Raw genomic sequence first — 24707 nt, 5'->3', positions numbered from 1 at the left:
TCATGCGTATTTCTCCTCCGGCAGTGCCATCCGAGACGGACTATCAGCAGGAACAGTGTTGGAACAAGTACTCCCAATGTGATGGCCTGGAGTTGCGTCTTGGAAACCTTTCGAGGGCGGGCAACTTTCAGCAGAGCAACGTACTTCCCAGATCGGAGTGACTGCACGTCGCCGTGCGTGAGAAAGCAGATCCCGTCATTATAAAAGGCCGCCGTGCAGGTGCAGTTCGACTCACATGGAAAGTTCGCCCCTGACACGCCTCCACTGATGCTTCAGGAACTGGAGTGGAATAATTTGTGGAGAAGTAATCAGCTCCCTCTCTTCGAACGAATCGATACTCGAGCTGGTCTTCGCATGTCTCTAGGGGATATGGTGGCTGGCAGTCTTCACCTCTTCTTGCAAAGGTATCTGGACAAGTTTCCTCGCATGCGCCTGATGCTGAATTGCAGGTTCTGTATCTTCCACATCCACTTGGAAGAAAGCACTTGAAGAGAGTCGAAAACCTGAAGAAATCTATCCAGTTTGTACCCGTCCAATTCCAGGAGTACAAGACGACATCCCCGTCCGGTTTCAGCTTTATGAAAGTGGAGGGCGTGAGCTGTGACCCATCTATTGGCAACTCCATCACTTGGTCTTTTAAACCTCGACTGGAACATGACCAGGAAAACACTAAGCCCAAGTCATCACGCTTCGTTTCAATCTGTGAGAAGTTGGCTCGCAGATCCAGAGACACGTTACCATCGTTTTGCCAGCAAAACACCGCAAACATGTTTTCCTCGCTGCCAATATTACCGAAACTCCAATACGGTTGCGAGGCGTACAACAGTTGCAGCCTGCTTTTCTCCATGACGAGACTGTCATCGCTGCTGTCTTCTGAAGTATTGAAACTTACGAGCTTTTGTCCCGGCGTAAGTGCTCGTTGCAACAGCACAGTATCAGAAGGTTCGTCGCTGCTTTGCCAGATGACATTGCTTCCGCTTTCGTCCAGGAGCATTATGGTTGCGCGATTGGAAATGCAGAGCCACCGGTCGCCTCTGTTTGCAGTTTTCGTGGACCATACGACATCACCGTCTTCTTCGACTTTAAGCTCTCCATCTGTGGTAAATTCTAAAGTGGCATTCTCACCTACAAGCCTCGTCTGTCTGGCCTTCCACAGGATGACCGGTCTTGTGAGATCCCAAAACTCCCTTGGATTTTGGATGGCAATGAGTGCCAGGAAAAACGATTTTGGCGTTTCAGCGTTATAACTCAGCATCCACACCTGGTAACTCATGTCCTTGCTGATACCTATGTCGCTATAATTTGACCGTAAACCAGCGTAGCGGCCACTCAAACCGTATGGATCAAGCGGATACAAAGGACCATCTATTTTGGTGGTGAAATTCCTGTGCCGCTTGAGCAGAGCGAAGGATGAAGACCAACGAGACGAGGAAGTACAGCTCTCTGCTAGCCATGGCTTGTGTTGCTGGAGAGCGCGCTCACATACTCGGGAGTTCCAGCGACTCGAAGCATTAGCTTTGAAGAAGTCTTTCCGCAAGTACGTATGACTAAAGTTATCTATTCGTTCGCGTTTACACAGCTGATAAGGAATAGTTTGTGCCGCTGTTCATCGTTGAGTTTTAGTAATGCCAGGAAATTGTCTCGTCGGGACTGTTTCAACGCTAATTGCTATTCAATGCGGCACTGCAATGTGACCATGTGTGAGGTATTGTTTAGTAATGGTTTGCGGAGTCTAACAGCGACTTTTCATTTTTCTTGGCAAGAAACACTGCGCGACGCTGCGACGTAGGGAACGAAGAACACGATTCTGAACCACCAAACCCAAAACTCCTAGAAGCATTGTGATCGGCGATTCTCTTGTTGAACAAGGACGAAATACTTCCTCCGAAGGTATATTTTTACTTCTTTGACAAAGAATGAACCTCAACAAATTTTGTGATTTTCAGAGGCAATACTATACCTACGTTTAAATTATACTCCGGTTTAACTATCGACCACTATTTTGTGAGAAAATTGCAAATGACGTCGATGACATCGATGAATCCAGCAACTTATCAAAACTCCTATGCGAGACGTCCGAGCCTGAGCTCCTGTTCAAGTGCTCTTTGGATCTGTAAGCAAGAAAGAAATTCAGCTGTGATCGCGAGGGCATTTGAGGCAGCTCAGTAACTCCCAGTATCATTTGTACCACGTTGCTCATCGAGGGCCGTAAATCTGGATCGTCTTGGACGCACAAGGCTGCAACGTTCTTCAATCTTTCTCTTTTCTTCTCGTCTTGATGGAGGTGAGCAGCAGCACTGTCGTTCTGTCCACTGACTAACAAGAAGTCCTTCAGGTAATCACTTGAGAGGTTCCTGTTCTTGCAACCTGTTAACATCTCGAGCAGCAGTACCCCGTAGCCGAAAACGTCGGTTTTCTCAGTCACCGTTCCTTCCTGAACACACTCGGGTGCGACGTATCCAGGGGTGCCTCTCGCAATTGTCAGTTGTAGCTGGCTTTCCTTCCTGTCCATGAGCTTGGACAATCCGAAGTCGGCTATCTTCGGCTGGAAACCATCGTCGACGAGCACATTCTCCGGCTTCAGGTCCAGGTGGATGATCCTCTCAGCGCAGTCGTCATGTAAGTAACTCAATCCTCTTGCTGTGCCCAAGGCAATGTTGTATCTAACGTCCCATGTAAAACTGCCAGGCTTTCTATCGTCTTCAAATATCCATCGCTCCAGGGACCCGTTCTTCATATATTCGTACACAAGGAGCCTTTTCCTGGGACCTTGGGCACAGAATCCCAGCAGCTTGACGAGGTTCCAGTGGTGCGTCCTGGCTAGGATTCCAACTTCGGCGAAAAAATCTTTGCTCCTCTGATTGGAGCCTTCAAGTTTCTTCACAGCGACTTCAGTTCCATCGGTAAGTTTTCCTTTGAACACGCTTCCATATCCTCCGCTTCCCAGTCTGTCACTGAAGTTCCCTGTGACTTGCTGGAGCTCCTGGTAACTAAAACGCCTCGGCATGCCAGCCATGAGAGAGAGCTGCAAGGTGCTTTCTTCTTCTCCCTCGTCGTCATCTTCCTTGTTCCTCCGGCAGCGCCATCCGAGGCTTACTATCAGTAGGACGACTGTTGGAATAAGTACTCCCAAGGTGATGGCCTGGACGTGCTTCCTGGAATTCTTTCGTGGCTGTGCAACTTTCAATAACGCAACGTATTGTCCAGTTCGAAGTGATTGCACGTCTCCATGCACGAGAAAGCAGGCCCGGTCACTATAGAAGGCAGCCGTGCAGTTGCAATTCGACTCACACAGCCCTTGACAATCTTCTTCCGATGCAACATTGAGTGGATCAGTATAATTTGTGGAGAAGTAATCAGTTCCCTCCTTCCGAACGAATCGATACTCCATCTCCTCACACATCTGAAGTGGAAACGATGGCTGGCAATCTTCATCTTTCTTGGTAAAGCTCTCGGGACAAGTATCTTCGCATGTACCTAATGTTGGATTACAGGTTCTATATTTCCCGCATGCACTTGGAAGGAAGCACTTGAAGTGATTGGAAAAGCTGAGATAAGTCACCCAGTTGCTACCCGTCCAATTCCAGGAGTACAGGTCCACATCTCCATCTGGTGTGAGCCTTATGAAAGTGGAGGACGTGAACTGTGACCCGTTTATTGGCAGCTGCATCGCTTGGTCTTCAGAACCAGGTATGGCACAAGACTCCGGCTGTACCAAGCCCGCAACGGCTATCTGTGAGAAATTAGTTCGGAGATCCAGGGACACGACTCCATTTGGCTGCCAGCAGAAGACCGCAAACATATCTTCCTCTCTGGTAATATTACCGAAGCTCCAGTATGGTTGCGAGTCGTACAACAGTTTGAGCCTGTTCTTCTCCATGACAAGGCTATACAGGCCGTCGCTGCTGTCTTCTGAAGTATTCCAACTTACGAGCTTATATCCCGGCTTAAGCGCTCGTTGCAACAGCACAGTGTCAGAAGGTTCGTCGCTACTTTGCCAGATGACATTGCTTTCACTTTCATCCAGGAGCATTATGGTCGCGCTGTCGGATATGGCAAGCCACCGGACGCCTTTGTTTGTGGTGTTGGAGGACCAGACAACGTCGCCATCTTCTTCAAGCTTGAGCTCTCCATCGGTGGTGAATGCTAGAGTGGCATTCTCTCCTACAAGCCTCGTCTGACGGGCCTTCCACAGAACGACCGGTTTTGTGAGGTCCCAGAGCTTACTTGGATTGCAAATTCCAACCAGTGCCAGGAAGAACGATCTTGGTGTTGTGGCGTCATAGCTCAGCATCCACACCTGGAAGCTCATGTCCGTGTCGGTGTAGTTGGACCATAAATCAGTGTAGCGGCCACTCAAGCCGGATGGATCAAGCGGATACAGGGGACCATTTAATTCACTGGTGAAATTCCTGTAGTACAGTTCCGCTCGAGAAAATCCCAGGATGAAGATCGACGAGAAGATGAAGCACAGCTCTCCTTTGGTAGCCATGGAGTTCTCGACCTCTCAAGCGCTGAATTATTTGAACTCCCAGCCAGCTGTGTCATGACAAGACGTTGCAAGTTGGACTACGTATGTAGCTGGCGGGGTCGGCGCCTTTAACACACAATAAAATAAGGCAGAGTAAAGGCATACATAAAGTGTGTCCAATAGTTGTCATTACATGGAAAGACACGTCAGTACGGTGTTGTGCTTATTAGTATGACACCTCCCGTTAAACACCATCTGGATGGAATGGTAAGCCGGTATAGCTCTTCTTTCCTCAAAATAAGATAACGCGGCAATATAGGTTAGTGCTGCCGTGGAGCACACAACGAAAGTTGACGAATCAATCACGATAGCAGGAAACAAGAGCGAGAAGACAAAGAAGAAAAGCAAAAACAAGGAATCGGCGACTCGATGGGAGTGCAGGTGACGAAACATTCGGTCATCAGCGCAAACCCGACAGTATTCGGCACGGACAAAGTTGTGAGGCCAGAAACAAACAGCAAAAGCGTAGCAGACGAAAGTTTTAAAGTGGCGATTGCGGGGCTGCCAAAGGATACGAGTCGCAAGCAGGACAAAAAACCTGTAAACAGCATGGAAGAACAAGAGGAAGATCTCGACTACGACGGTGACGAAGTCATAGTTCCACGTAGTCAAGAGGATCTGATTCGAGAGGCTTTTGCTGGAGACGATGTGGAAGCCGAGTTCCAAGAAGCAAAAGCGGCCGCAGTGGACGAGGAGTGTCCCCAAGAAGAACTCGAGAGAATGGACTTACCAGGGTGGGGGCAGTGGACAGACATCCAGAAGAAGAGAGGTCCTCCACAATGGATGCTAAAGCAACAGGAGGAGGCCAAGCGAAAGAAAGAAGAGGCCGAGAAGCGGAGACTGGATGCAAAGCTCAAGCACGTCATCATCAGCCAGAAGACTGATAAGAAGGTACTGGGAGCGTTTTTTCCTGTTCTTCCTTTTCTTTGCTCACTTCTCTGTGTAACAGGCTGCAAAGTTCCTGTCGTCGTCGCTGCCATTCCCCTACACATCGAAAGAAGTTTTCGAGAAAACAATGCGGATGCCATTGGGGGTGATTACAATCCAACCAAAGCTTTCCAGGACTTGACACGACCATCTGTAAGCTTTGTTTTTCTTACTGTTTCTCGATCTTCCTGTTTTGATTTGATTGTAAACGTGATTTCCACGCAGATAATCAAACGAGCGGGAGTGATAATCGATCCAATCGAGTACGAGGACGTCGGCAAGAGAAAACGCAAGCAAGAAAGTAACTCGCACGGAGCACGGGAGCGAAAACGTAAACAAAGGTTTGATGGTCTTTCTACAGAGGAATCGCAATCTTACAAGCTTTGTTATTCTTCTATCACATGTCTTTGCCAGGATGGGCGATAGCGTCTCGAATAACACAGCAAAGGTTTGAGGATCTTTCTCTCAAAATCTAACGATCTTTGCTATTCTTTTAATAACTAGGATGGGCACTCGAAAACACAAGGTTTGACGATCTTTCTCCAGAGGAATCGAGATCTAACAACCTTTGTTATTCTTCCATTGCAGGATGGGCGATAGCAAGCATCTCGAAAAGCTATGGCAACATTCTTTTTGATCGATCGATTCCTTCTTTCGTGGAGGAATTGTTTTGCCATTGCTGCAAAGCTATCTTCTTAGGATATCCGGGCATATGCATTGACCAAGACGGATATGCCCATAGATTCCTTCATATAATAACGGACAAATGAGAATATCCAGGGAATAAGAGGCTCGTTTGTTTTTAAGGGCAGAAGCTTGAGCTATGGCGGCAGGGCAGCGGCGAAGAACTCGACCTATTTCCCGCGAGATTGTGAGTGTAGATTCTTCTGGGAAGGTTGTGCTGCATTGGATTGATCCCCGCGACGAGGGTAGGGATTCTTGATCGATCGAGGGTGCTGCGCCATGACTGTGTCGATGCAAGGCCAAGAGGCCGGGAGTATCCAGAGAATGCCGATTGTAGGATCCGGCAAGATCTGGGAGGAGATGCTGGCTCGCGAATTCTCGCATCACAGGCAAGGAATCGCGAGAATCAACAATGGGAGCTTTGGGAGCTGTCCTCGATCGGTCCTGGAGGCGCAGCAGCGATGGCACAGGCAGTGGCTGGAGCAGCCGGACGAGTTCTACTTCGGCCCCCTGGAGAAGAGATTGCGCGCGTCGCGGGAGGCGATCGCGTCGATCATCCGCGCCCCCAACGTGGAGGAGATCGTCCTGGTGGACAACGTGACGACGGCGGCGGCGATGATCGCCCAGGACATGGCGTGGGGATTCCTGGAGAAGAGATTCCACCCCGGCGACGCCATCCTCATGCTCAATTGCAGCTATGCCGCCGTGAAGAAGTGCTTCGAGGCCTACGCTGTTCGCGCCGGCGCGAGGATCATCGAGGTGGAGCTCGCGCTTCCAATCCTCTCCGCCCGGCAGATCATCGACAGCTTCCAGCGATCGCTGGAGCAGGCCGCCAAGAGCTCCACCACCATCCGGCTGGCGGTGATCGACCACATCACCTCGATGCCATCGGTGGTTCTCCCGGCGCGAGATCTCGTCGCCCTTTGCCGCGACGCTGGAGTGGAGCAGATCTTCGTGGACGGAGCTCACGCGATCGGCAACATCGAGCTGAGCGTGGAGGAGATCGACGCCGACTACTACTCGAGCAATCTCCACAAGTGGCTCTTCGCTCCACATAGCGTCGCGTTCCTCCACGCCAAGGCCAAGCACCTGGAGCGCCTCCACCACCCGGTGGTGTCTCACAACTTCAAGCTGGGGCTCTTCAGCGAGTGTTCTTGGGTGGGGACGAGAGACTACACCTCCCAGCTCGCTGTGACCGCCGCGGTGGAGTTCATCGATGGGAATCTAGGTGGCCTCTCCAGTCTCATCGCTTTCAATCACCGCCGGGCGATGGCGATGGCGGAGATGCTCGCGGCGGCGTGGGGGACGCAGTGTGGGACGTGTGCCGAGCTTGCGCAGGGAGTTTGGAGTGGAGGTGCCGATTTGCTTCCAGGCGGGGGGATCGCCCAGCGCGAATTCGAAGAGCAAGAGATCCGGGACGGCGTACGCGAGAGTTTCTCACCAGATTTACAACAAGCTCGAGGACTACACGAGGCTGCGAGACGCTGTGAAATCCTTGGCTCGCTAGATTGCGAAGAATGTTTTGGATCATACGTGGATAAATAATAAACCTTTGCTCCTGTTAAAGCCTCTTAAAGTGGGTTTGTGTTCTAGGGTTTATGAATGGGCCAGGGATGGAGCTCGGAAAATGCAATGGATTTCTGCCGATCGAGTCGCATTCCGTGGAGATCGGCGCAATGCTGCTCGAGCACTGTGGTGAATCTTTGAGGTGACACTTCATTCATTGAGTTGCTCTCTCTAGTTTCGATTTCTTGCGGCTGATTAACCTCGCAATTTGTAGAATGCAATGCCATGGCGCGATTTCTTTTTCTTGGCGCTGGAGCTCGTCACAGAAGATCCGTGAAATCTGAGGTATATTTCGCTTACACAAAGAATTCCTTTGGCTTTAGATGGACGCTCACACTTTGGTCGCTGTTCGTTGATAGAGGAAGAGCGCGCTGTGATGCGCTTGCTTTTGTGCTCCAACTGTGTTAGCTCCAGGCGGACGCTGTCCATCGTTTGGTAAATTTTGGTTTTCAAGCTAAGAATCGCGTCCATTGCTATTCCTTTTTTTGTGCTCTAGATGGACTCGTGTTGTGGCAAATCCTTGAACGATATTGATAGTTTCAGCATCTTTTCGAAACTCTCATGAGGGAGCTCCATCCTTTTCTCTCAAGATCACCTGCGATTTTAAGCTCAATATTGCCTTTTTACCCCACATTGCAATGACGATTGGCAATCTTTCTCTTTTCTTGTGTTCCTGATGGAGCTTTTCAGGATATTTCGCGAGGTTTTTCTTTTTGTAGCTTGCTATTGCTGAAAGCCGAAGCTCGAAACGGTTTCTTCTTATAATTTCTAGTTTTGAATCACGTACTAATTGACGATTTTTCTACAGACTTGGACGACGAATTTCCTTTATGAGTTTCTGGAACCCAAATAGGAGAAGATATAACTGTTCTTCTTTGGAGGTTGATGATTTAATGATATTGCAGCTACATTGTTTTTGGCTTAGCGCAACAGTTTCAGCAGTAGCGAATCAACGAAGGTATATTTTTCGTTCAATGTTGTAACGTATAATTTCATCGGGCATTCAGGCTAGATTGTGAGAAGGCATTAAACGAGGAAGATGAGTTCAGCAACTTATCAGAACTCCTATAAGTCACGTTCGAGGCTGCGGTTCTGCTAAGCTGATCTTTGGGTCTGTAAGCGAAAAAGAAATTCAGCTCCGATTCCAAAGGTACTTCAAGCAGCTCGGTAACTCCTTCCATCATCTGTATAACCTTGCTTATCGAGGGCCGTAAGTTTGGATCGTCTCGAACACACAACGCCGCAACATTCTTCAATCTTTCCTTTTCGTTCTCTTCTTCAGAGAGGTGAGCAGCGGCACTACCGTTTCTGTTACTAACCAACAAGTAGTCCTTCAGGTAGTCGCCTGAGAGGTTCCTGTTCTTGCAGCCTGTTATGATCTCGAGCAGCAGAACCCCGAAGCCGAAAACATCTGTTTTTTCAGTCACCGTTCCTTCCTGAATACACTCCGGTGCAACGTAGCCAGGGGTGCCTCTCGTAATCGTCAGCTGCAACTGGCTTTCCTTCCTGTCCATGAGCTTGGACAATCCGAAGTCTGCTATCTTCGGCTGGAAACCATCGTCGAGGAGTACGTTCTCCGGCTTCAGATCCAGGTGGATTATCCTTTCAACACAGTCATCGTGTAAGTAGTTCAATCCTCTCGCTGTGCCTATTGCGATGTTGAATCTAAGTTTCCACGAAATATTCCCAGGAATTCTGTCGTCTTCAAATATCCACCGCTCTAGGGAGCCATTCTTCATATACTCGTACACAAGGAGCCTTTTCCTGGGCCCTTGCGCACAGAATCCCAGCAGCTTGACGAGGTTCCAGTGGTGCGTCCTGGCTAGAATTCCAACTTCCGCAAAAAAGTCCTTACTTTTCTGGTTCGAGCCTTCGAGCTTCTTCACAGCAACTTCAGTGCCATCGGCAAGTAATCCTTTGAAAACGTTTCCGAATCCTCCATTCCCGAGGCAGTTGCTGAACTTCCCTGTGACTTCTTCAAGCTCCTGGAAACTGAAGCGCCTGGGGATACCCGCCATGAGGGATAGCTGCAAGGTGCTTTCTTCTTCTCCCTCGTCGTCATCATGCTTATTTCTCCTCCGGCAGTGCCATCCGAGACAGACTATCAGCAGGAACAATGTTGGAACAAGTACTCCCAATGTGATGGCCTGGAGTTGCGTCTTGGAAACCTTTCGAGGGCGGGCAACTTTCAGCAGAGCAACGTACTTCCCAGATCGGAGTGACTGCACGTCGCCGTGCGTGAGAAAGCAGCTCCCGTCATTATAAAAGGCCGCCGTGCAGGTGCAGTTCGACTCACGTCGCCCCTGACACGCCTCCACTGATGCTTCAGGAACTGGAGTGGAATAATTTGTGGAGAAGTAATCAGCTCCCTCTCTTCGAACGAATCGATACTCGAGCTGGTCTTCGCATGTCTCTAGTGGATATGGTGGCTGGCAGTCTTCACCTCTTCTTGCAAAGGTATCTGGACAAGTTTCCTCGCATGCGCCTGATGCTGAATTGCAGGTTCTGTATCTTCCACATCCACTTGGAAGAAAGCACTTGAAGAGAGTCGAAAACCTGAAGAAATCTATCCAGTTTGTACCCGTCCAATTCCAGGAGTACAAGACGACATCCCCGTCCGGTTTCAGCTTTATGAAAGTGGAGGCCGTGAGTTGTGACCCATTTATTGGCAACTCCATCACTTGGTCTCTTAAACCTCGACTGGAACATGACCAGGAAAACACTAAGCCCAAGTCATCACGCTCCGTTTCAATCTGTGAGAAGTTGCCTCGCAGATCCAGAGACACGATACCATCGTTTTGCCAGCAAAACACCGCAAACATATCTTCCTCGCTGGTAATATTACCGAAGCTCCAGTACGGTTGCGAGGCGTACAACAGTTGCAGCCTGTTTTTCTCTATGACGAGACTATAGAGGCCATCGCTGCTGTCTTCTGAAGTATTCCAACTTACGAGCTTTTGTCCCGGCGTAAGTGCTCGTTGCAACAGCACAGTATCAGAAGGTTCGTCGCTGCTTTGCCAGATGACATTGCTTCCGCTTTCATCCAGGAGCATTATGGTTGCGCGATTGGAAATACAGAGCCACCGGACGCCTCTGTTTGCAGTTTTCGTGGACCATACAACATCACCGTCTTCTTCGACTTTAAGTCCTTCATCTGTGGTAAATTGTAGAGTGGCATTCTCACCTACAAGCCTCGTCTGTCTGGCCTTCCACAGGATGACCGGTCTTGTGAGCTCCCAGCTAGTTGGATTGCGGATGGCAACGAGGGCCAGGAAAAACGATCGTGGTGTGTCAGCGTTATAACTCAGCATCCACACCTCGTAACTAATATACCGGCTGATCTGTGTGTCGCTATAGTTGGACCATAAACCAGCGTAGCGGCCATTCAAGCCGTGTGGATCAAGCGGAAACAAGAAGGAATCATTTATTTTGCTGGTGAAATTCCTGTAGTATTGTTCTGCTTGAGCAAAACGCAGGATGAAGATCGACGAGACAATGAAGCACAACTTTCCTTTGCTAGCCATTATTTTTCGGCCTCTCAAGCGCTGAATTATTTGAACTCCCGGCGAGCTGTGTCACGCTCTTTGGAAAAGACTTTGCAAGTACGTCTGGACTACGCCAGGTTCACTTCTTTGACTGACTTTATTTAAGTTCGGCAAGTGTTGCAAGCAGGTTGGAAGAGTTCCTAATGTCTTGGAAGTTCGTAACGCTGTTCATCCTCGAGATTTTAGTCGCAGTAGAAGCGGATGAGGTCTGTCTGCAACTGTCACCATCCCCGGAGCTGGAAAAGTTCGTCGACGTTCTTCCAACGCCACCAAAGATATACTTGAGCCCACGCTACAGAGTTACCATTGGAGCTTACAAAATCACCCAGGTATGTGTTCTTTCTCCACTTGATTTCCAGACTCTTCCAAGACTCGTTTTTTCTTTTGTTGACGCAGAAACTGCACAGAGACTTGCCACCAACAACACTGTATGCATTCGGCACGAGCGAGTATACAGCTTCTTTTCCGGGTCCAACTTTGATAGCCCAAAAGAGAGAAACATCCTTTGTCCGATGGGAAAATCACATTCCAGATCGTGAACACTTTCTTCCAGTCGACTATACGATCCTAGGGGCGGGTCCGCGCTACGGCTACATTCCCATGGTCCCTCATCTCCATGGACAAGAGGGCTCGAGCTGGTCTGACGGGCATCCAGAAGCCTGGTTTACATCAGTTGGCGAGCGGGGCCCGGGTTACGTGACGCAAAACTACGTCTATCCCAACTTTCAGCGCCACTCGCTCCTGTGGTATCACGACCACACTTACGGCATGACCCGGCTCAACATGGCTGCTGGCTTGGTCGGAGTTTACGTGATAGAGTCGCCGTGGGAAGATCCATCCTGGGTCCCGAGAAACTACGTGCTTCTGGTGATCCAAGACAAGCAGTTCTTCAGCGACGGCTCCATAAACTATCCCAGTGTTGGGAGCAATCCGGGAGTTCATCCGCAGTGGTGTCCGGACTACTTTGGTGATACCATTCTGGTGAACGGGAAGGTGTGGCCTTACATCGAAGTCTGGCCGGTGGTGGTGAGGTTCCGGGTGCTGCTTGCGGCAAACTCGAGATTCTTCATCCTCAACTTGAACGACACGAGCTTGAGCTTCATGAAGATTGGCACGGACGGGGGATACCTGGCGACTCCGATACGGCAGAAGAAGCTCAGGCTCTCTCCTTCCGAGCGAGTCGACATTCTTATCGACTTTCGCGGAGTGAAGCCCGGGGAGAGAGTTCTCTTGTACAACACCGCGCCGGCTCCATTCCCGAGTGGAAGCGTCACCGAGCAAGAGGTTCTCCTGTTCAAAGTAATCAACTGGCGGACCAACGGTACCATCGACGAAGACGACGATGAGATCCCGCAAGCACTCACTCCAAGCGAGCTGGCCGAGTTGCCGACGCTATCGATCATCAAAGCCACGACCGGAGTAGATCTCTCGTACGTCGACTGGGTGTCAACTTACAACCGGCCTTTCGTCCACCGTGTAAGCCTCGACTCTGGAAACACGCTCACGGGACTCTTCCTCCAGGACAGGCTCTCTTTCACGCGTCCGGCCACCGAGCAAGTCCTGCTCTACACGAACGAGGTGTGGTGCATGATCAACACCATGACAGCATCCCATCCGATCCACATCCATCTCATCAACTTTCTCGTGCTCGAGCAGCAGGGATTCGACACCGGGCGATTCGCTGCCGGGTCGTGCTCGTTCGAGTACGACTATCCGGACTCGAGGAGCTGCTACACGGGCGAGGCACAGGGAGCCGACGTGGATCAAGTCGGGTGGAAGGACACGGCCGTCATCCAGCCCGCCACCGTCACCCGGTTCTTCCTGGCGTTCAAGCCCAGCATCTCGTACAGGTTCCCGCTGGATCCAACGACGTTTCCACACTTTGTGTGGCACTGCCACATTCTCGAGCACGAGGATAACGAGATGATGAGGCCGCTGGTGGTGTCCAGCACGAATGCTCTCTACACCAACAAGTCCTTCCCTCGTTACTTTCCCAGGGACGAAAGCAAAAACGTAGGGCTCGCCACCGGGAACTCGATCCATCCACACGACAGGTGCTCACACTCTTGGCATTGTTTTTTTTTCATCACTGGAATCCTTCTCTTTCTTTCGCAGGAAACACGTCTACGTAAAGCTCGTCACCAACGAGTCCATCCATCTTTACTAAAACTACACGCAACAATAAGATGTTCTAGTCACAATTCCATTCCATCCATCTAGAACGCTGAAACTTTACCAGGTGTTATTCTTGATAGCGGAACAAGAACAACTAGTAACACAAGCTTTACACAAACACGTATCATTTATGTATCAATAAGTTCTAACTATATTTTGATCACAGCTCCTTGTGCTCCTCCCTATGTCGTGTCCGGTAGGAGGTATGAACACTGAATGCATTCCATAACCTCTTTCATTGCAGAAAAGTGAACTGCAAAAGCTGATGATGGAAGATCATCATATGTGATCCCTGGTTGCACATAGTGCACATGAATCACATTCTTGGCAAGCATGGCAAGGATTTCACTCTTGCACCTTTTGCATCCTTCCTTTTGTCATGATCATGATACATAGAGCTGTCCCAGCCATCCCCAGAGATCCCATTCTCCATGCATCAGCCACAAAGTCCTCAAGAACTGCATCGAGTTGATACGTTACAGCAGGCTCGGAGCAAGTGCGGGCTCCACAGATTGCAAAAACCTTTGTCACTCACGGCGGCTGCAGTTTTCTGAGCACGAATCTCCTGCCATTCATCCGGAATAAAAGATGGTTGGCAAAGCTACAAATGTATGGTACGTTGGTAGAAGTTTGTAAGTGGATGATTTTACAAGTAGAATGCTGCAACCACACATTCTCCTAGCAGTATGTGGGTAGTTTTGTTGCTTCGCATGGTGTAGAAGATTTAGCTACTATCAATATAAAGGAAGAAAAACATTTTAAGGATACACCAAGTCACCTTCCTTCGCAGTAGAGAGGGCGTCTCTAGGATCAAAACCATAGCTTCTCAATGAATTTGTCCAGCGCCAGCACTGTGAGCAGAGGTCGTCACCCAAAATACGAAGTCGCTCTCATCTGTCCTCGCACGCCTGTTCTTTGAGAGTAAAACACCAGTGCCAAGCTCAGCACGTCATCCTCCTACTTGTAAGGCCGCAGTAGCGAATGGCGACTCATACCCCTTGGTGCCAGCGTCTTCCGTGAAGGTGGTAGCCTCGCCTTTGAAACACGAAACGTCATAGTCGATGATCTTCAGCACCCCATTAAGACCAGCATGTTGTCTGGCTTGAGATCCCGATGGAGCACACCTTTCTCGTGAAGGTGCCAGAGTCTATGGTTCCACATCTCCTCCATGGAGACTGCATCCCGGACATGAGCCTCACCGAATAGCTCCCCGTAACTCTCCAGTACCAGATAGCTGAGGAGACCTACGTCCACCTCTCCTGAGCTGCACAGCCTCCGCAGGTTGACATGGCCATCCGTTGCGAGATGATACGCTTCTCGACACTGGCTAGAGGCGCAACCACACCTTGAACACCGTGTTCCTCGGACAGCACGAGTTCTGCGCCTTTCAACGTGATAGCCGGATGAGGCAGCTTGAACAGCCACTAGATGTGCTCTACCACCGTAGCAAAACCGCGGCTCGGTTTCGAGGGAAGAACATCTGCCAGCGTTAAGTCATGAGAAGAAAATCTGGATCCGAGGCTTCTGGCACTGATGGGAACTTAGGAGTCACCTGTAGCCTCCCGCTAGCTCGCTCGTATGTAGAACCAGCTCTGAGCTCGCCATTGACGAATCCTTGCATGTCTAGCATGGACACGTACCACTGGCATTGTTTCTCGTAATGCAGCCCGTGCTGGCCACACGATGCACCTACAGGACGCCAGGATAGTAGAGGTCCTCGCGAATCATGCCTCCCTTCCCCTTCTTCTCTTGCTTCCTGAGCTTGGCGCTCTTGAGATCGGCGAGGCTGACTTGTCCTCCAGCATCCAGCAGCAGGAGCAGCCATCGTAGAGCCACCGGGATGGGATCAGCGGTGCCAAGGATTCGATTCGGGTTGACACTTCGGAAATTTGGTGATCGTGGATCTTGTGGGCAGAGTGACAAACACTGGAGAGAAATTCATTGCGCTCAAGAAAGATAGTGTCCAGCGGCCTCTTTCTACTAAGGATACAAAGCACTAGCACTTACCGGTGTAGTATTCTCTTCCTGAGAAAAGCAGCCCGCATTTGATAACAACGATTTGACTGCAGTATCCCACTCAGTCCCTAAACAGTCGCAACTTTTAAAACATTAAAGTAAAAGTTTTATTATTATTATTATTATTATTATTATATAGTTAAAAATGCCATCGTAAACTATATATCCACAATCTTATAAAATTCTAGTATATTTGCATATCTATCTTCCTCCAGTGAATATTTCCATGGATTTTGGCAGGGAACTTCCGTCCTCCTCGAGTTGGATGGCCTCTCTCAGCTGGATCACGACAGTGCTCATGTTAGGCCTCCCGTGGGGAGAACGTTCCACACATTTTCTTGCCACCTCCAAAACCTTCAGTGCTGCTTTCTCTCCATAGTCGGATAAGCTGGGATCGATTACTGTTCGTAGGTTGCCTTTCTCAAGTTCCTTGCATGCCTGGGAGGAAGCAAAGAACAGATGTTTATAACTAAGCTCTCTTAATAGTTTACCCATTCCGAAAGAACAATTTGTTCCTCAAGAAGTGTGAAATTGAGGGGCTCACGTCCGCAAACAATCTCAAATAGTACCACTCCAAAGCTGTATACATCTGATTTCTCTGTGAGCCTGCTATAGGAATGGTACCTGAAAAACCATTAAATTCAGTAAGATATCATGCTTATTGAGAAAAAAAACTTTTGCTCACTCTGGATCAAGATATCCTGGAGTTCCTTTGATGCCAGTTGAGACATGAGATGCTTTGTTACTGTCATAAAACTTGGAGAGACCGAAGTCACTGACTTTTGCAACCATATCAAAACTTAAAAGTATATTGCTTGTTTTGACGTCTCGATGGATTATGTGTAGATTGCATGATGTGTGCAAATACTCCAAGCCTATGAGAGAGAGTTATATCATATCAATTCAGAGATTTAGCTTACCTTGAGCAGCATCTAGAGCTATTCCAAGCCGAGTTTTCCAGCTTAGAGTTGGATATCTTTTACCTTCTGACATTACATTAAAGGAGGACGTTTCAACACAAAAAATTCTTACCACCATACAAGTGCTCCCTCAACGTTCCATTTGACAAGAACTCGTAGACCAGTATGAGCTTGGACTTTTGAGTACAGTAACCAAGAAAGGGCACTAAGTTCTTGTGGTGTACAACTGATAAAATATCAATCTATCAAGGAAAATTAGATAGATTTGTACCTGTTGATGATCAAACTCACCTCAGTTTGAAATTCTTGATATCCTTGCTTTGAGTTACTGGATAAAACCTTGACTGCAACTTCAACACCATTTGGAAGGCAGCCATAGTACACGGGTCCAAAACTTCCTTCACCAATGACTCTCTTGAAGTTGCTTGTGGCCTCAATCACATCCTTGTAAGCAATCATTTTAGTGCTAGAGTTTGGAGATTTTAGAGACAAGCCTGGATGGAACAATATGCCATTAGAAAAATGAGTTACCCACAAGGCTACCTTTTGGAACTTACTTGGATTCCTGTTCTGTTCTGTGATGGATTTTGAAGTTTTTCCACGGGAAAAGAAACAAACCACAAGTACAGCTCCAACTAACAATATGGCTGCACATGGTACCACTACTTCAAATATAAGTGTTGTATGTTTCTTCTCACACAAGCTAAAAGTAGCGCTGAAAAAACATATAGGTGATAAACAATTCAATGGCAATAGAGAAAAACTGACTTGTAAGAGAAGTGTACATGTTCTGGTGGTAGGCAATCCAAACTGTTGTTTTCTAATGACCTGCAAAAGAATTAGTAAAATTCTATCATCTAGCATACTGAATGGTGGTACTCACAAAACCGTGAGGTTTTTCAAGGAGCTAAAATCTGGAACACGCCCTGTCAATGCGTTGTTATCCAGATATCTGAAGACATAAAGATCAGAAGAACGAAAAATTACGTTAAAAAAACCCATACATACATTTTTGTTAGATGCGATAGCTTTGTGATGGACAGTGATATGGTTCCTTTGAGTCCACTGCTAGACAAGTTCCTGTCATGCACAGATGTTAATGTGATCACGCTAGAAATGCGTCCACTTATTACAGCTCTATAATTCTTGCTGGGATTTGAGCTACATCGCAAGTAATCCATTTCCAAGTGTACGCGTCAGGCAAGCAAGGGTCTCCTGACCACTCAGTGATGTGAAAATCTTTCATCACATCACGTATAGCTGCCACTGCATTGTTTATGACAATGTTAACGAGATCACAATTATTTAAAGTTTCATATGTGCTTTACCATCGTTGGGTTCCGTCCCTGGGAGGAGACCTCCTTTGTACTCACACAGCTCGGCAGCATTGAGAATCGGACCAAGCGTAGAGTTCACCGTGGGCACAAACAAGAAGTTTGTTGGCTCGGTAAGCTCCACTGGCGAGTTGAGGTACATTTGGAATGAAGTTAAAGGAGCCTGAGTATACTTCTCCACGTTGATGGTCGCCAAAAGGTGGGGAGATTCAAGCGAGCTGGTGTTAAGAATGACTCGGAACTCCCTCGTGTTGTTCACCAGGGCAGAAAACTCAGCAAAGTAAAAGTTGACGTAGAATTTAGTCGGCGTTGTGGGAAGCTTTGTTGGGAACTGGAAAACCATTGTCGAATTGGAAGTGATGGCGGAACTCATCACCGCCGTGGGAGGTTTGTCAAGAGTTTTTCCCAGAGAAACATTCGAAGTAGTATTGATCCGTTGGTATTCTCCCATGAAGCCTGGGAAATCTGTATCACGTCTCCATATTCGATCATAGTCATCAGAAGGGTACCTGTTTGATACGAGTCAAAAAGAACATTTAACTTCTGAAGAATTTCTTACCTGATGGTATGTTTTGTAGCTGCTCCTAAATCGATCCTTCTCCACATGATCAAAAGCTCACTAGCATTGAAAGAACTTATTTTCAAACCGGGATCCAGTCTTCTGAGCTCGATTGCAGAGATGAACGGGATATTTGCTGGTGAATTTGAGCGGGTTCCAAGGCATAGATCCAGGGTCGAGCTTGTGGCTTTAATCACAAACTCGTAATAGTACTTCAGTTCTTTGCTGGTTAAATCCACGCCGGCCTTTACCACATCGTTTGCACCAATTATAATGTTAAACTGCGTTAAAGTTGTTTCTATCCCATCGTAGTTTCCGTAGTAGAACGATGGCCTCAGGATGTAGCTCTGGTTTACCACGACTGGCAGAGCATAGCAGTGCTTCCGAGAGGTGTCATTAAAGTAGCGAAGACGCTGCCAAAGTAAATCTGTCTGATTTTTAGCAGAGATTGAAATGGAGGTTGGAATTCCGGTGGTGATATACTTGTCATCCGGTGTCCATTCGATACCATTTCCATCCGTGTAATTGTCATAACCTCCACAGTCCAGGCTCAAAAATCCTGCAAAAACATTCTTCACAATGACCATATATGCAATACTACTGACCTGGTTGCGCTGAAACATAAATCTTTGCGAGGAAGCCAACCGTGAGAAGTTGAAGGAGATAATCTGCCGACCACATTTCCCTGGACCTATTTTCGAAAAGAGTAAGAAGATAGCACAAACCAGAGCTCTCAATTCTTTCAGCTAGACCTCTCAAAGAGCTGAAGTTCCAGAGCAAGAACGTATGAACTACGCTACCTTGTCAGCTGCTTACAGAGTTAATGCTGGAGTTATAACCCTGTACGATTGAAAGTTTGATAGCAACTTTACTTCGCAACTTTGTCCGATAGGAAAAATCAGATTCAAAGTCGACTATACGATCCAAGTGTTGTTACGTAACCCGGGCCCCGCTCGCCAACTGATGTAAACCAGGCTTCTGGATGCCCGTCGGACCATCTCGAGCCCTCTTGTCCATGGAGATGAGGGACCACGGGAATGTAGCCGTACCGCCCCTAGGATCGTATAGTCGACTGGAAGAGAGTGTTCACGATCTGGAATGTGATTTTCCCATCGGACAAAGGATGTTTGTCTCTTTTGGGCTATCAAAGTTGGACCCGGATATGAAGCTGTATACTCGCTCGTGCCGAATGCATACAGTGTTGTTGGTGGCAAGTCTCTGTGCAGTTTCTGCGTCAACAAAAAAAAACGAGTCTTGGAAGAGTCTGGAAATCAAGTGGACCTGGGTGATTTTGTAAGCTCCAATGGTAACTCTGTAGCGTGGGGTCAAGTATATCTTCGGTGGCGTTGGAAGAACGTCGACGAACTTTTCCAGCTCCGGGGACGGTGACAGTTGCAGACAGACCTCATCCGCTTCTACTGCGACTAAAATCTCGAGGATGAACAGCGTTACGAACTTCCAAGACATTGGGCACTCCTCCAACCTGCGCAAAACTACGTCTATCCCAACTTTCAGCGCCACTTGCTCCTGTGGTATCACGACCACACTTACGGCATGACCCGGCTCAATATGGCTGCTGGCTTGGTCGGACTTTACGTGATAGAGTCGCCCTGGGAAGATCCATCCTGGGTCCCGAGAAACTACTTACTTCTGGTGATCCAAGACAAGCAGTTCTTCAGCGATGGCTCCATAAACTATCCCAGCAATCCGGCAGTTCATCCGCAGTGGTGTGCGGACTACTTTGGTGATACCATTCTGGTGAACGGGAAGGTGTGGCCTTACATCGAAGTCTGGCCGGTGGTGGTGAGGTTCCGGGTGCTGCTTGCGGCAAACTCGAGATTCTTCATCCTCACCTTGAACGACACGAGCTTGAGCTTCATCAAGATTGCCACGGACGGGGGATACCTGGCGACTCCGATACGGCAGAAGAAGCTCAGCCTCTCTCCTTCCGAACGAGTCGACATTCTTATCGACTTTCGCGGAGTGAAGCCCGGGGAGAGAGTTCTCTTGTACAACAACCCGTCGGCTCCATTCCCGAGTGGAAGCGTCACCGAGCAAGAAGTTCTCCTGTTCAACGTAATCAACTGGCAGACCAACGCTACCGTCGACGAAGACGCCAATGAGATCCCGCAAGCACTCACTCCAAGCGAGCTGGCCGAGTTGCCGACGCTATCGATCATCAAAGCCACGGCCGGAGTAGATCTCTCGTACGTCGACTGGGCGTCAACTTACAACCGGCCTTTCGTTCACGACTCTGGAAACACGCTCACGGGACTCTTCCTCCAGGACAGGTTCTCTTTCACGCGTCCGGCCACCGAGCAAGTCCTGCTCTACACGAACGAGGTGTGGTGCATGATCAACACCATGACAGCATCCCATCCGATCCACATCCATCTCATCAACTTTCTCGTGCTCGAGCAGCAGGGATTCGACACCGGGCGATTCGCTGCCGGGTCGTGCTCGTTCGAGTACGACTACCCGGACTCGAGGAGCTGCTACACGGGCGAGGCACAGGGAGCCGACGTGGATCAAGTCGGGTGGAAGGACACGGCCGTCATCCAGCCCGCCACCGTCACCCGGTTCTTCCTGGCGTTCAAGCCCAGCATCTCGTACAGGTTCCTTGGCGCTCTTGAGATCGGCGAGGCTGACTTGTCCTCCAGCATCCAGCAGCAGGAACAGCCATCGCAGAGCCACCAGGATGGGATCAGCGGTGCCAAGGATTCGATTCGCTTCATAGACGGGTTGACACTTCGGAAATTTGGTGATCGTGGATCTTGTGGGCACAAACACTGAACAGAAATTCATTGCGCTCAAGAAAGATAGTGTCCAGCGGCCTCTTTCTACCAAGGATACAAAGCACTAGCACTTACCGGTGTAGTATTCTCTTCCTGAGAAGAGCAACCCGCATTTGATAAGAACGAATTGACTCCAATATCCCTTCTCTTTCGTCACTCAGTCGCAACTTTTAAAACATTAAAGTAAAAGTATTATTATTATTATTATATGTAGTTAAAAATGCCATAGCCACAATCTTATAGAATTTAAGTATATTTGCATATCTATCTTCCTCCAGTGAATATTTCCATGGATTTTGGCAGTGAACTTCCGTCCTCCTCGAGTTGGATGGCCTCTCTCAGCTGGATCACGACAGTGCTCATGTTAGGCCTCCCGTGGGGAGAACGTTCCACACATTTTCTTGCCACCTCCAAAACCTTCAGTGCTGCTTTCTCTCCATAGTCGGATAACTTGGGATCGACTACTGTTCGTAGGTTGCCTTTCTCAAGTTCCTTGCATGCCTGGGAGGAAGCAAAGCTCATCAAGAACAGATGTTTATAACTTAGCTCTCTTAATCGTTTACCCATTCCGAAAGAACAATTTGTTCCTCAAGGAGTGTGAAATTGAGGGGCTCACGTCCGCAAACAATCTCAAATAGTACCACTCCAAAGCTGTATACGTCTGATTTCTCTGTGACCTGTAAAACCATTAAATTCAGTAAAATATCATGCTTATTGAGAAAAAAAACTTTTGCTCACTCTGGATCAAGATATCCTGGAGTTCCTTTGATGCCAGTTGAGACATGAGATGCTTTGTTACTGTCATAAAACTTGGAGAGACCGAAGTCACTGACTTTTGCAACCATATCAAAACTTAAAAGTATATTGCTTGTTTTGACGTCTCGATGGATTATGTGTAGATTGCAAGATGTGTGCAAATACTCCAATCCTATGAGAGAGAGTTATATCATATCAATTCAGAGATTTAGCTTACCTTGAGCAGCATCTAGAGCTATTCCAAGCCGAGTTTTCCAGCTTAGAGTTGGATATCTTTTACCTTCTGACATTACATTAAAGGAGGACGTTTCAACACAAAAAATTCTTACCACCATACAAGTGCTCCCTCAACGTTCCATTTGACAAGAACTCGTAGACCAGTATGAGCTTGGACTTTTGAGTACAGTAACCAAGAAAGGGCACTAAGTTCTTGTGGTGTACAACTGATAAAATATCAATCTATCAAGGAAAATTAGATAGATTTGTACCTGTTGATGATCAAACTCACCTCAGTTTGAAATTCTTGATATCCTTGCTTTGAGTTACTGGATAAAACCTTGACTGCAACTTCAACACCATTTGGAAGGCAGCCATAGTACACGGGTCCAAAACTTCCTTCACCAATGACTCTCTTGAAGTTGCTTGTGGCCTCAATCACATCCTTGTAAGCAATCATTTTAGTGCTAGAGTTTGGAGATTTTAGAGACAAGCCTGGATGGAACAATATGCCATTAGAAAAATGAATTACCCACAAGGCCACCTTTTGGAACTTACTTGGATTCCTGTTCTGTACTGTGATGGATTTCGAAGTTTTTCTACGGGAGAAGAAACAAACCACAAGTCCAGCTCCAAGTAACAATATGGCTGCACATGGTACCACTACTTCAAATATAAGTGTTGTATGTTTCTTCTCACACAAGCTAAAAGTAGCGCTGAAAAAACATATAGGTGATAAACAATTCAATGGCAATAGAGAAAAACTGACTTGTAAGAGAAGTGTACATGTTCTGGTGGTAGGCAATCCAAACTGTTGTTTTCTAATGACCTGCAAAAGAATTAGTAAAATTCTATCATCTAGCATACTGAATGGTGGTACTCACAAAACCGTGAGGTTTTTCAAGGAGCTAAAATCTGGAACATGCCCTGTCAATGCGTTATTATCCAGATAGCTGAAGACATAAAGATCAGAAGAACGAAAAATTACGTCAAAAGACCCATACATACATTTTTGTTAGATGCGATAGCTTTGTGATGGACAGTGATATGGTTCCTTTGAGTCCACTGCTAGACAAGTTCCTGTCATGCACAGATGTTAATGTGATCACGCTAGAAATGCGTCCACTTATTACAGCTCTATAATTCTTGCTGGGATTTGAGCTACATCGCAAGTAATCCATTTCCAAGTGTAAGCATCAGGCAAGCAAGGGTCTCCTGACCATTCAGTCATGTGAAAATCTTTCATCACATCAAGTACAGCTGCCACTGCATTGTTTATGACAATGTTAACGAGATCACAATTATTTAAATTTATATGCTTTACCATCGTTGGTTTCCGTCCCTGGGAGGAGACCTCCTTTGTACTCCCACAGCTCAGCAGCATTGAGAATCGGACCAAGCGTAGAGTTCACCGTGGGCACAAACAAGAAGTTTGTTGGTTCAGAAAGTTCCACTCGAGAGTTGTAATACATCTGCAATGACGTTAGAGGAGCCTGTACAGACTTCTCAACGTTGATGGTTGCCAAAAGCTGGGGAGATTCAAGCAAGCTTGTGTTAAAACGGACTTGGAACTCCCTCGTGTTGTTCACCAGGGCGGCAAACTCAGCAAAGTAAAAGCTAACGTAGAATTCAGTCGGCGTTGTGGGAAGCTGTGGGAACTGGAAAACCATCGTGGAATGGGAGGTGATGGCGGAACTCATCACGGCTGTGGGAGGCTTGTCAAATGTTTTTCCCACCGAAACATTTGAGGTAGTATTAATCTGTTGGTATCCTCCCATGATGTCTGGGAAATTTTTATCAGCTAACCATAATCGATCATAGTCATCAGAAGGGTACCTGTTTGATACGAGTCAAAAAGAACTTTTACCTTCTGAAGAATTTCTTACCAAATGGGATTATTTATAGCTGCTCCAAAATTGATCCTTCTCCAAGTGATCAAAAGCTCACTAGAATTGAAAGAACTTATTCTCATACCGGGATCCAGCCTTCTGAGCTCGATTGCGGAGATGAAGGGGATATTTGCCGGTGAATTTGAGCCGGTTCCAAAGCATAGATCCAGGGTCGAGCTTTTGGCTTTAATCACAAACTCGTGATAGTAAGCTATTCTTTTGGTTAAATCCATGCTGAAGTTTGCCACATCGTTTGCATCAATTATGATGTTGAACTCTGTGTAAGCTGATTCCATCCCATCATAGTTTCCGTAGTAGAACCATGGCCTCACGATGTAGCTATCGTTTACCACCACTGGCAGAGCATAGCAGTGCTTCCGAGAGGTGTCGTTGAAGAAGCGAAGACGCTGCGAAGCTAAACCTGTCCCATTTTTTTCCGAACTTGAAATGGAGGCTTTAATTCCAGTGGTGATATACTTGTCATCCGGCGTCCATTCGATACCATATTCATCCCTGTGAGTGTCATAAGCTCCACAGTCAAGGCTCAGAAATCCTGCAAAAACAATCTTCAGATTGACCCTTATGCAATACTACTGACCTGGTTGGGCTGAGACGTAAATCTTTGCGAGGAAGCCAACTGTGAGAAGGAGAAGGAGATAATCTGTCGACCACATTTCCTTGGACCTAAAGAGCAAGAAGATATCACAAACCGCTCAATTCTTTCAGCTAGACCTCTCAAATAGCTGAAGTTCCAGAGCAAGAACGTATGAACTACGCTTGCTTGACACCTGCTT

The 24707-nt window shown here is 47.7% G+C and overlaps 8 protein-coding genes and 1 pseudogene across 14 annotated transcripts; 5 read left to right on the top strand and 4 right to left on the bottom strand.

The window, feature by feature from the left end:
* The first annotated feature begins 2 nt into the window (after positions 1-2).
* Positions 3-2047, top strand: LOC112347370. Its single transcript, XM_024678105.1, has 8 exons — positions 3-140; positions 226-404; positions 479-1100; positions 1157-1264; positions 1323-1537; positions 1633-1698; positions 1764-1890; positions 1947-2047. The coding sequence occupies exons 1-7, from the start codon at positions 3-5 to the stop codon at positions 1843-1845; spliced, it is 1410 nt and encodes a 469-aa protein (XP_024533873.1). The 3' UTR covers positions 1846-1890; positions 1947-2047.
* On the bottom strand, positions 1983-4672 carry LOC112347408 (G-type lectin S-receptor-like serine/threonine-protein kinase SD2-5). Its single transcript, XM_024678173.1, has one exon. The coding sequence runs from the start codon at positions 4490-4492 to the stop codon at positions 1988-1990; it is 2505 nt and encodes an 834-aa protein (XP_024533941.1). The 5' UTR covers positions 4493-4672; the 3' UTR covers positions 1983-1987.
* A 228-nt stretch (positions 4673-4900) lies between these two features.
* LOC9641659 (uncharacterized protein C57A7.06) lies at positions 4901-5776 on the top strand. The gene is made up of 3 exons (XM_024678104.1): positions 4901-5422; positions 5481-5611; positions 5684-5776. Exons 1-2 carry the CDS (start codon positions 4901-4903, stop codon positions 5598-5600), a joined length of 642 nt encoding a protein of 213 aa, XP_024533872.1. The 3' UTR covers positions 5601-5611; positions 5684-5776.
* Positions 5777-6305: 529 nt separating this feature from the next.
* LOC9637943 lies at positions 6306-7708 on the top strand (annotated as a pseudogene).
* Positions 7709-8700: 992 nt separating this feature from the next.
* Positions 8701-11232, bottom strand: LOC112347369 (G-type lectin S-receptor-like serine/threonine-protein kinase SD2-5). The gene has a single exon (XM_024678103.1). It carries the CDS (start codon positions 11230-11232, stop codon positions 8701-8703), a length of 2532 nt encoding a protein of 843 aa, XP_024533871.1.
* Positions 10756-13593, top strand: LOC112347409 (spore coat protein A-like). Of its 5 annotated transcripts, none has more exons than XM_024678178.1 (6): positions 10756-10867; positions 10924-10994; positions 11066-11310; positions 11381-11582; positions 11650-13307; positions 13369-13593. In XM_024678178.1, exons 4-6 carry the CDS (start codon positions 11397-11399, stop codon positions 13418-13420), a joined length of 1896 nt encoding a protein of 631 aa, XP_024533946.1. In that variant the 5' UTR covers positions 10756-10867; positions 10924-10994; positions 11066-11310; positions 11381-11396; the 3' UTR covers positions 13421-13593. The 5 variants fall into 5 exon arrangements, with proteins under 5 accessions (XP_024533946.1, XP_024533943.1, XP_024533944.1 ...); XM_024678175.1 differs by having other exon boundaries at positions 11369-11582; XM_024678176.1 differs by having other exon boundaries at positions 11360-11582.
* A 1944-nt stretch (positions 13594-15537) lies between these two features.
* Positions 15538-19036, bottom strand: LOC112347429 (probable LRR receptor-like serine/threonine-protein kinase At1g67720). 2 transcript variants are annotated; one of them, XM_024678255.1, is made up of 14 exons: positions 18863-19036; positions 18258-18816; positions 17693-18207; positions 17498-17630; positions 17373-17444; positions 17248-17316; positions 17133-17192; positions 16922-17079; positions 16656-16858; positions 16477-16606; positions 16365-16430; positions 16130-16319; positions 15936-16068; positions 15538-15882 (listed from the first exon to the last, which is right to left on the bottom strand). In XM_024678255.1, the coding sequence occupies exons 1-14, from the start codon at positions 18936-18938 to the stop codon at positions 15646-15648; spliced, it is 2601 nt and encodes an 866-aa protein (XP_024534023.1). In that variant the 5' UTR covers positions 18939-19036; the 3' UTR covers positions 15538-15645. The 2 variants fall into 2 exon arrangements, with proteins under 2 accessions (XP_024534023.1, XP_024534024.1); XM_024678256.1 differs by having other exon boundaries at positions 15546-15882; positions 16365-16427.
* Positions 19037-19748: 712 nt separating this feature from the next.
* Positions 19749-21050, top strand: LOC112347368 (spore coat protein A-like; the record flags this gene model as incomplete). The annotated part of the gene is made up of 1 exon (XM_024678102.1): positions 19749-21050. A coding segment is annotated over one exon (1302 nt), but the record flags the coding sequence as incomplete, so codon positions are not given.
* A 183-nt stretch (positions 21051-21233) lies between these two features.
* Positions 21234-24646, bottom strand: LOC112347430 (probable LRR receptor-like serine/threonine-protein kinase At1g67720). 2 transcript variants are annotated; one of them, XM_024678258.1, is made up of 14 exons: positions 24512-24646; positions 23911-24466; positions 23349-23860; positions 23158-23290; positions 23033-23104; positions 22909-22977; positions 22794-22853; positions 22583-22740; positions 22317-22519; positions 22138-22267; positions 22026-22088; positions 21791-21980; positions 21616-21729; positions 21234-21553 (listed from the first exon to the last, which is right to left on the bottom strand). In XM_024678258.1, the coding sequence occupies exons 1-14, from the start codon at positions 24585-24587 to the stop codon at positions 21514-21516; spliced, it is 2376 nt and encodes a 791-aa protein (XP_024534026.1). In that variant the 5' UTR covers positions 24588-24646; the 3' UTR covers positions 21234-21513. The 2 variants fall into 2 exon arrangements, with proteins under 2 accessions (XP_024534026.1, XP_024534025.1); XM_024678257.1 differs by having other exon boundaries at positions 21269-21553; positions 22026-22091.
* Positions 24647-24707: the final 61 nt, after the last annotated feature.

Source organism: Selaginella moellendorffii, unplaced genomic scaffold, assembly GCF_000143415.4.
Source record: "Selaginella moellendorffii unplaced genomic scaffold, v1.0 SELMOscaffold_21, whole genome shotgun sequence".
NCBI lineage: Eukaryota > Viridiplantae > Streptophyta > Lycopodiopsida > Selaginellales > Selaginellaceae > Selaginella > Selaginella moellendorffii.
This window is presented reverse-complemented; position numbering and strand designations above follow the sequence as displayed.

What these genes read in the sequence shown, in the direction of transcription:
- LOC112347409 (XM_024678178.1), top strand. Translation starts at nt 11,397, where the DNA reads ATGTCTTGGAAGTTCGTAACGCTGTTCATCCTCGAGATTTTAGTCGCA. An exon ending in GAGCTTACAAAATCACCCAG is followed by an intron (nt 11,583 to 11,649) that starts GTATGTGTTCTT and finishes TTGTTGACGCAG; the next exon opens with AAACTGCACAGAGACTTGCC. An exon ending in TCGATCCATCCACACGACAG is followed by an intron (nt 13,308 to 13,368) that starts GTGCTCACACTC and finishes TTTCTTTCGCAG; the next exon opens with GAAACACGTCTACGTAAAGC.
- LOC9641659 (XM_024678104.1), top strand. Translation starts at nt 4,901, where the DNA reads ATGGGAGTGCAGGTGACGAAACATTCGGTCATCAGCGCAAACCCGACA. An exon ending in GCCAGAAGACTGATAAGAAG is followed by an intron (nt 5,423 to 5,480) that starts GTACTGGGAGCG and finishes TCTGTGTAACAG; the next exon opens with GCTGCAAAGTTCCTGTCGTC.
- LOC112347430 (XM_024678257.1), bottom strand. Translation starts at nt 24,587, where the DNA reads ATGTGGTCGACAGATTATCTCCTTCTCCTTCTCACAGTTGGCTTCCTC. An exon ending in AGCTCTAGATGCTGCTCAAG is followed by an intron (nt 21,981 to 22,025) that starts GTAAGCTAAATC and finishes TCTCTCTCATAG; the next exon opens with GATTGGAGTATTTGCACACA. An exon ending in AAATTGTTCTTTCGGAATGG is followed by an intron (nt 21,554 to 21,615) that starts GTAAACGATTAA and finishes GCTTCCTCCCAG; the next exon opens with GCATGCAAGGAACTTGAGAA.
- LOC112347408 (XM_024678173.1), bottom strand. Translation starts at nt 4,492, where the DNA reads ATGGCTACCAAAGGAGAGCTGTGCTTCATCTTCTCGTCGATCTTCATC.
- LOC112347369 (XM_024678103.1), bottom strand. Translation starts at nt 11,232, where the DNA reads ATGGCTAGCAAAGGAAAGTTGTGCTTCATTGTCTCGTCGATCTTCATC.
- LOC112347429 (XM_024678255.1), bottom strand. Translation starts at nt 18,938, where the DNA reads ATGTGGTCGGCAGATTATCTCCTTCAACTTCTCACGGTTGGCTTCCTC. An exon ending in TTATGTTTCAGCGCAACCAG is followed by an intron (nt 18,817 to 18,862) that starts GTCAGTAGTATT and finishes ATGTTTTTGCAG; the next exon opens with GATTTTTGAGCCTGGACTGT. An exon ending in GAGGGAGCACTTGTATGGTG is followed by an intron (nt 16,431 to 16,476) that starts GTAAGAATTTTT and finishes ATGTAATGTCAG; the next exon opens with AAGGTAAAAGATATCCAACT.
- LOC112347370 (XM_024678105.1), top strand. Translation starts at nt 3, where the DNA reads ATGCGTATTTCTCCTCCGGCAGTGCCATCCGAGACGGACTATCAGCAG. An exon ending in CTTTAAGCTCTCCATCTGTG is followed by an intron (nt 1,101 to 1,156) that starts GTAAATTCTAAA and finishes GGCCTTCCACAG; the next exon opens with GATGACCGGTCTTGTGAGAT. An exon ending in TAACTCAGCATCCACACCTG is followed by an intron (nt 1,265 to 1,322) that starts GTAACTCATGTC and finishes AAACCAGCGTAG; the next exon opens with CGGCCACTCAAACCGTATGG.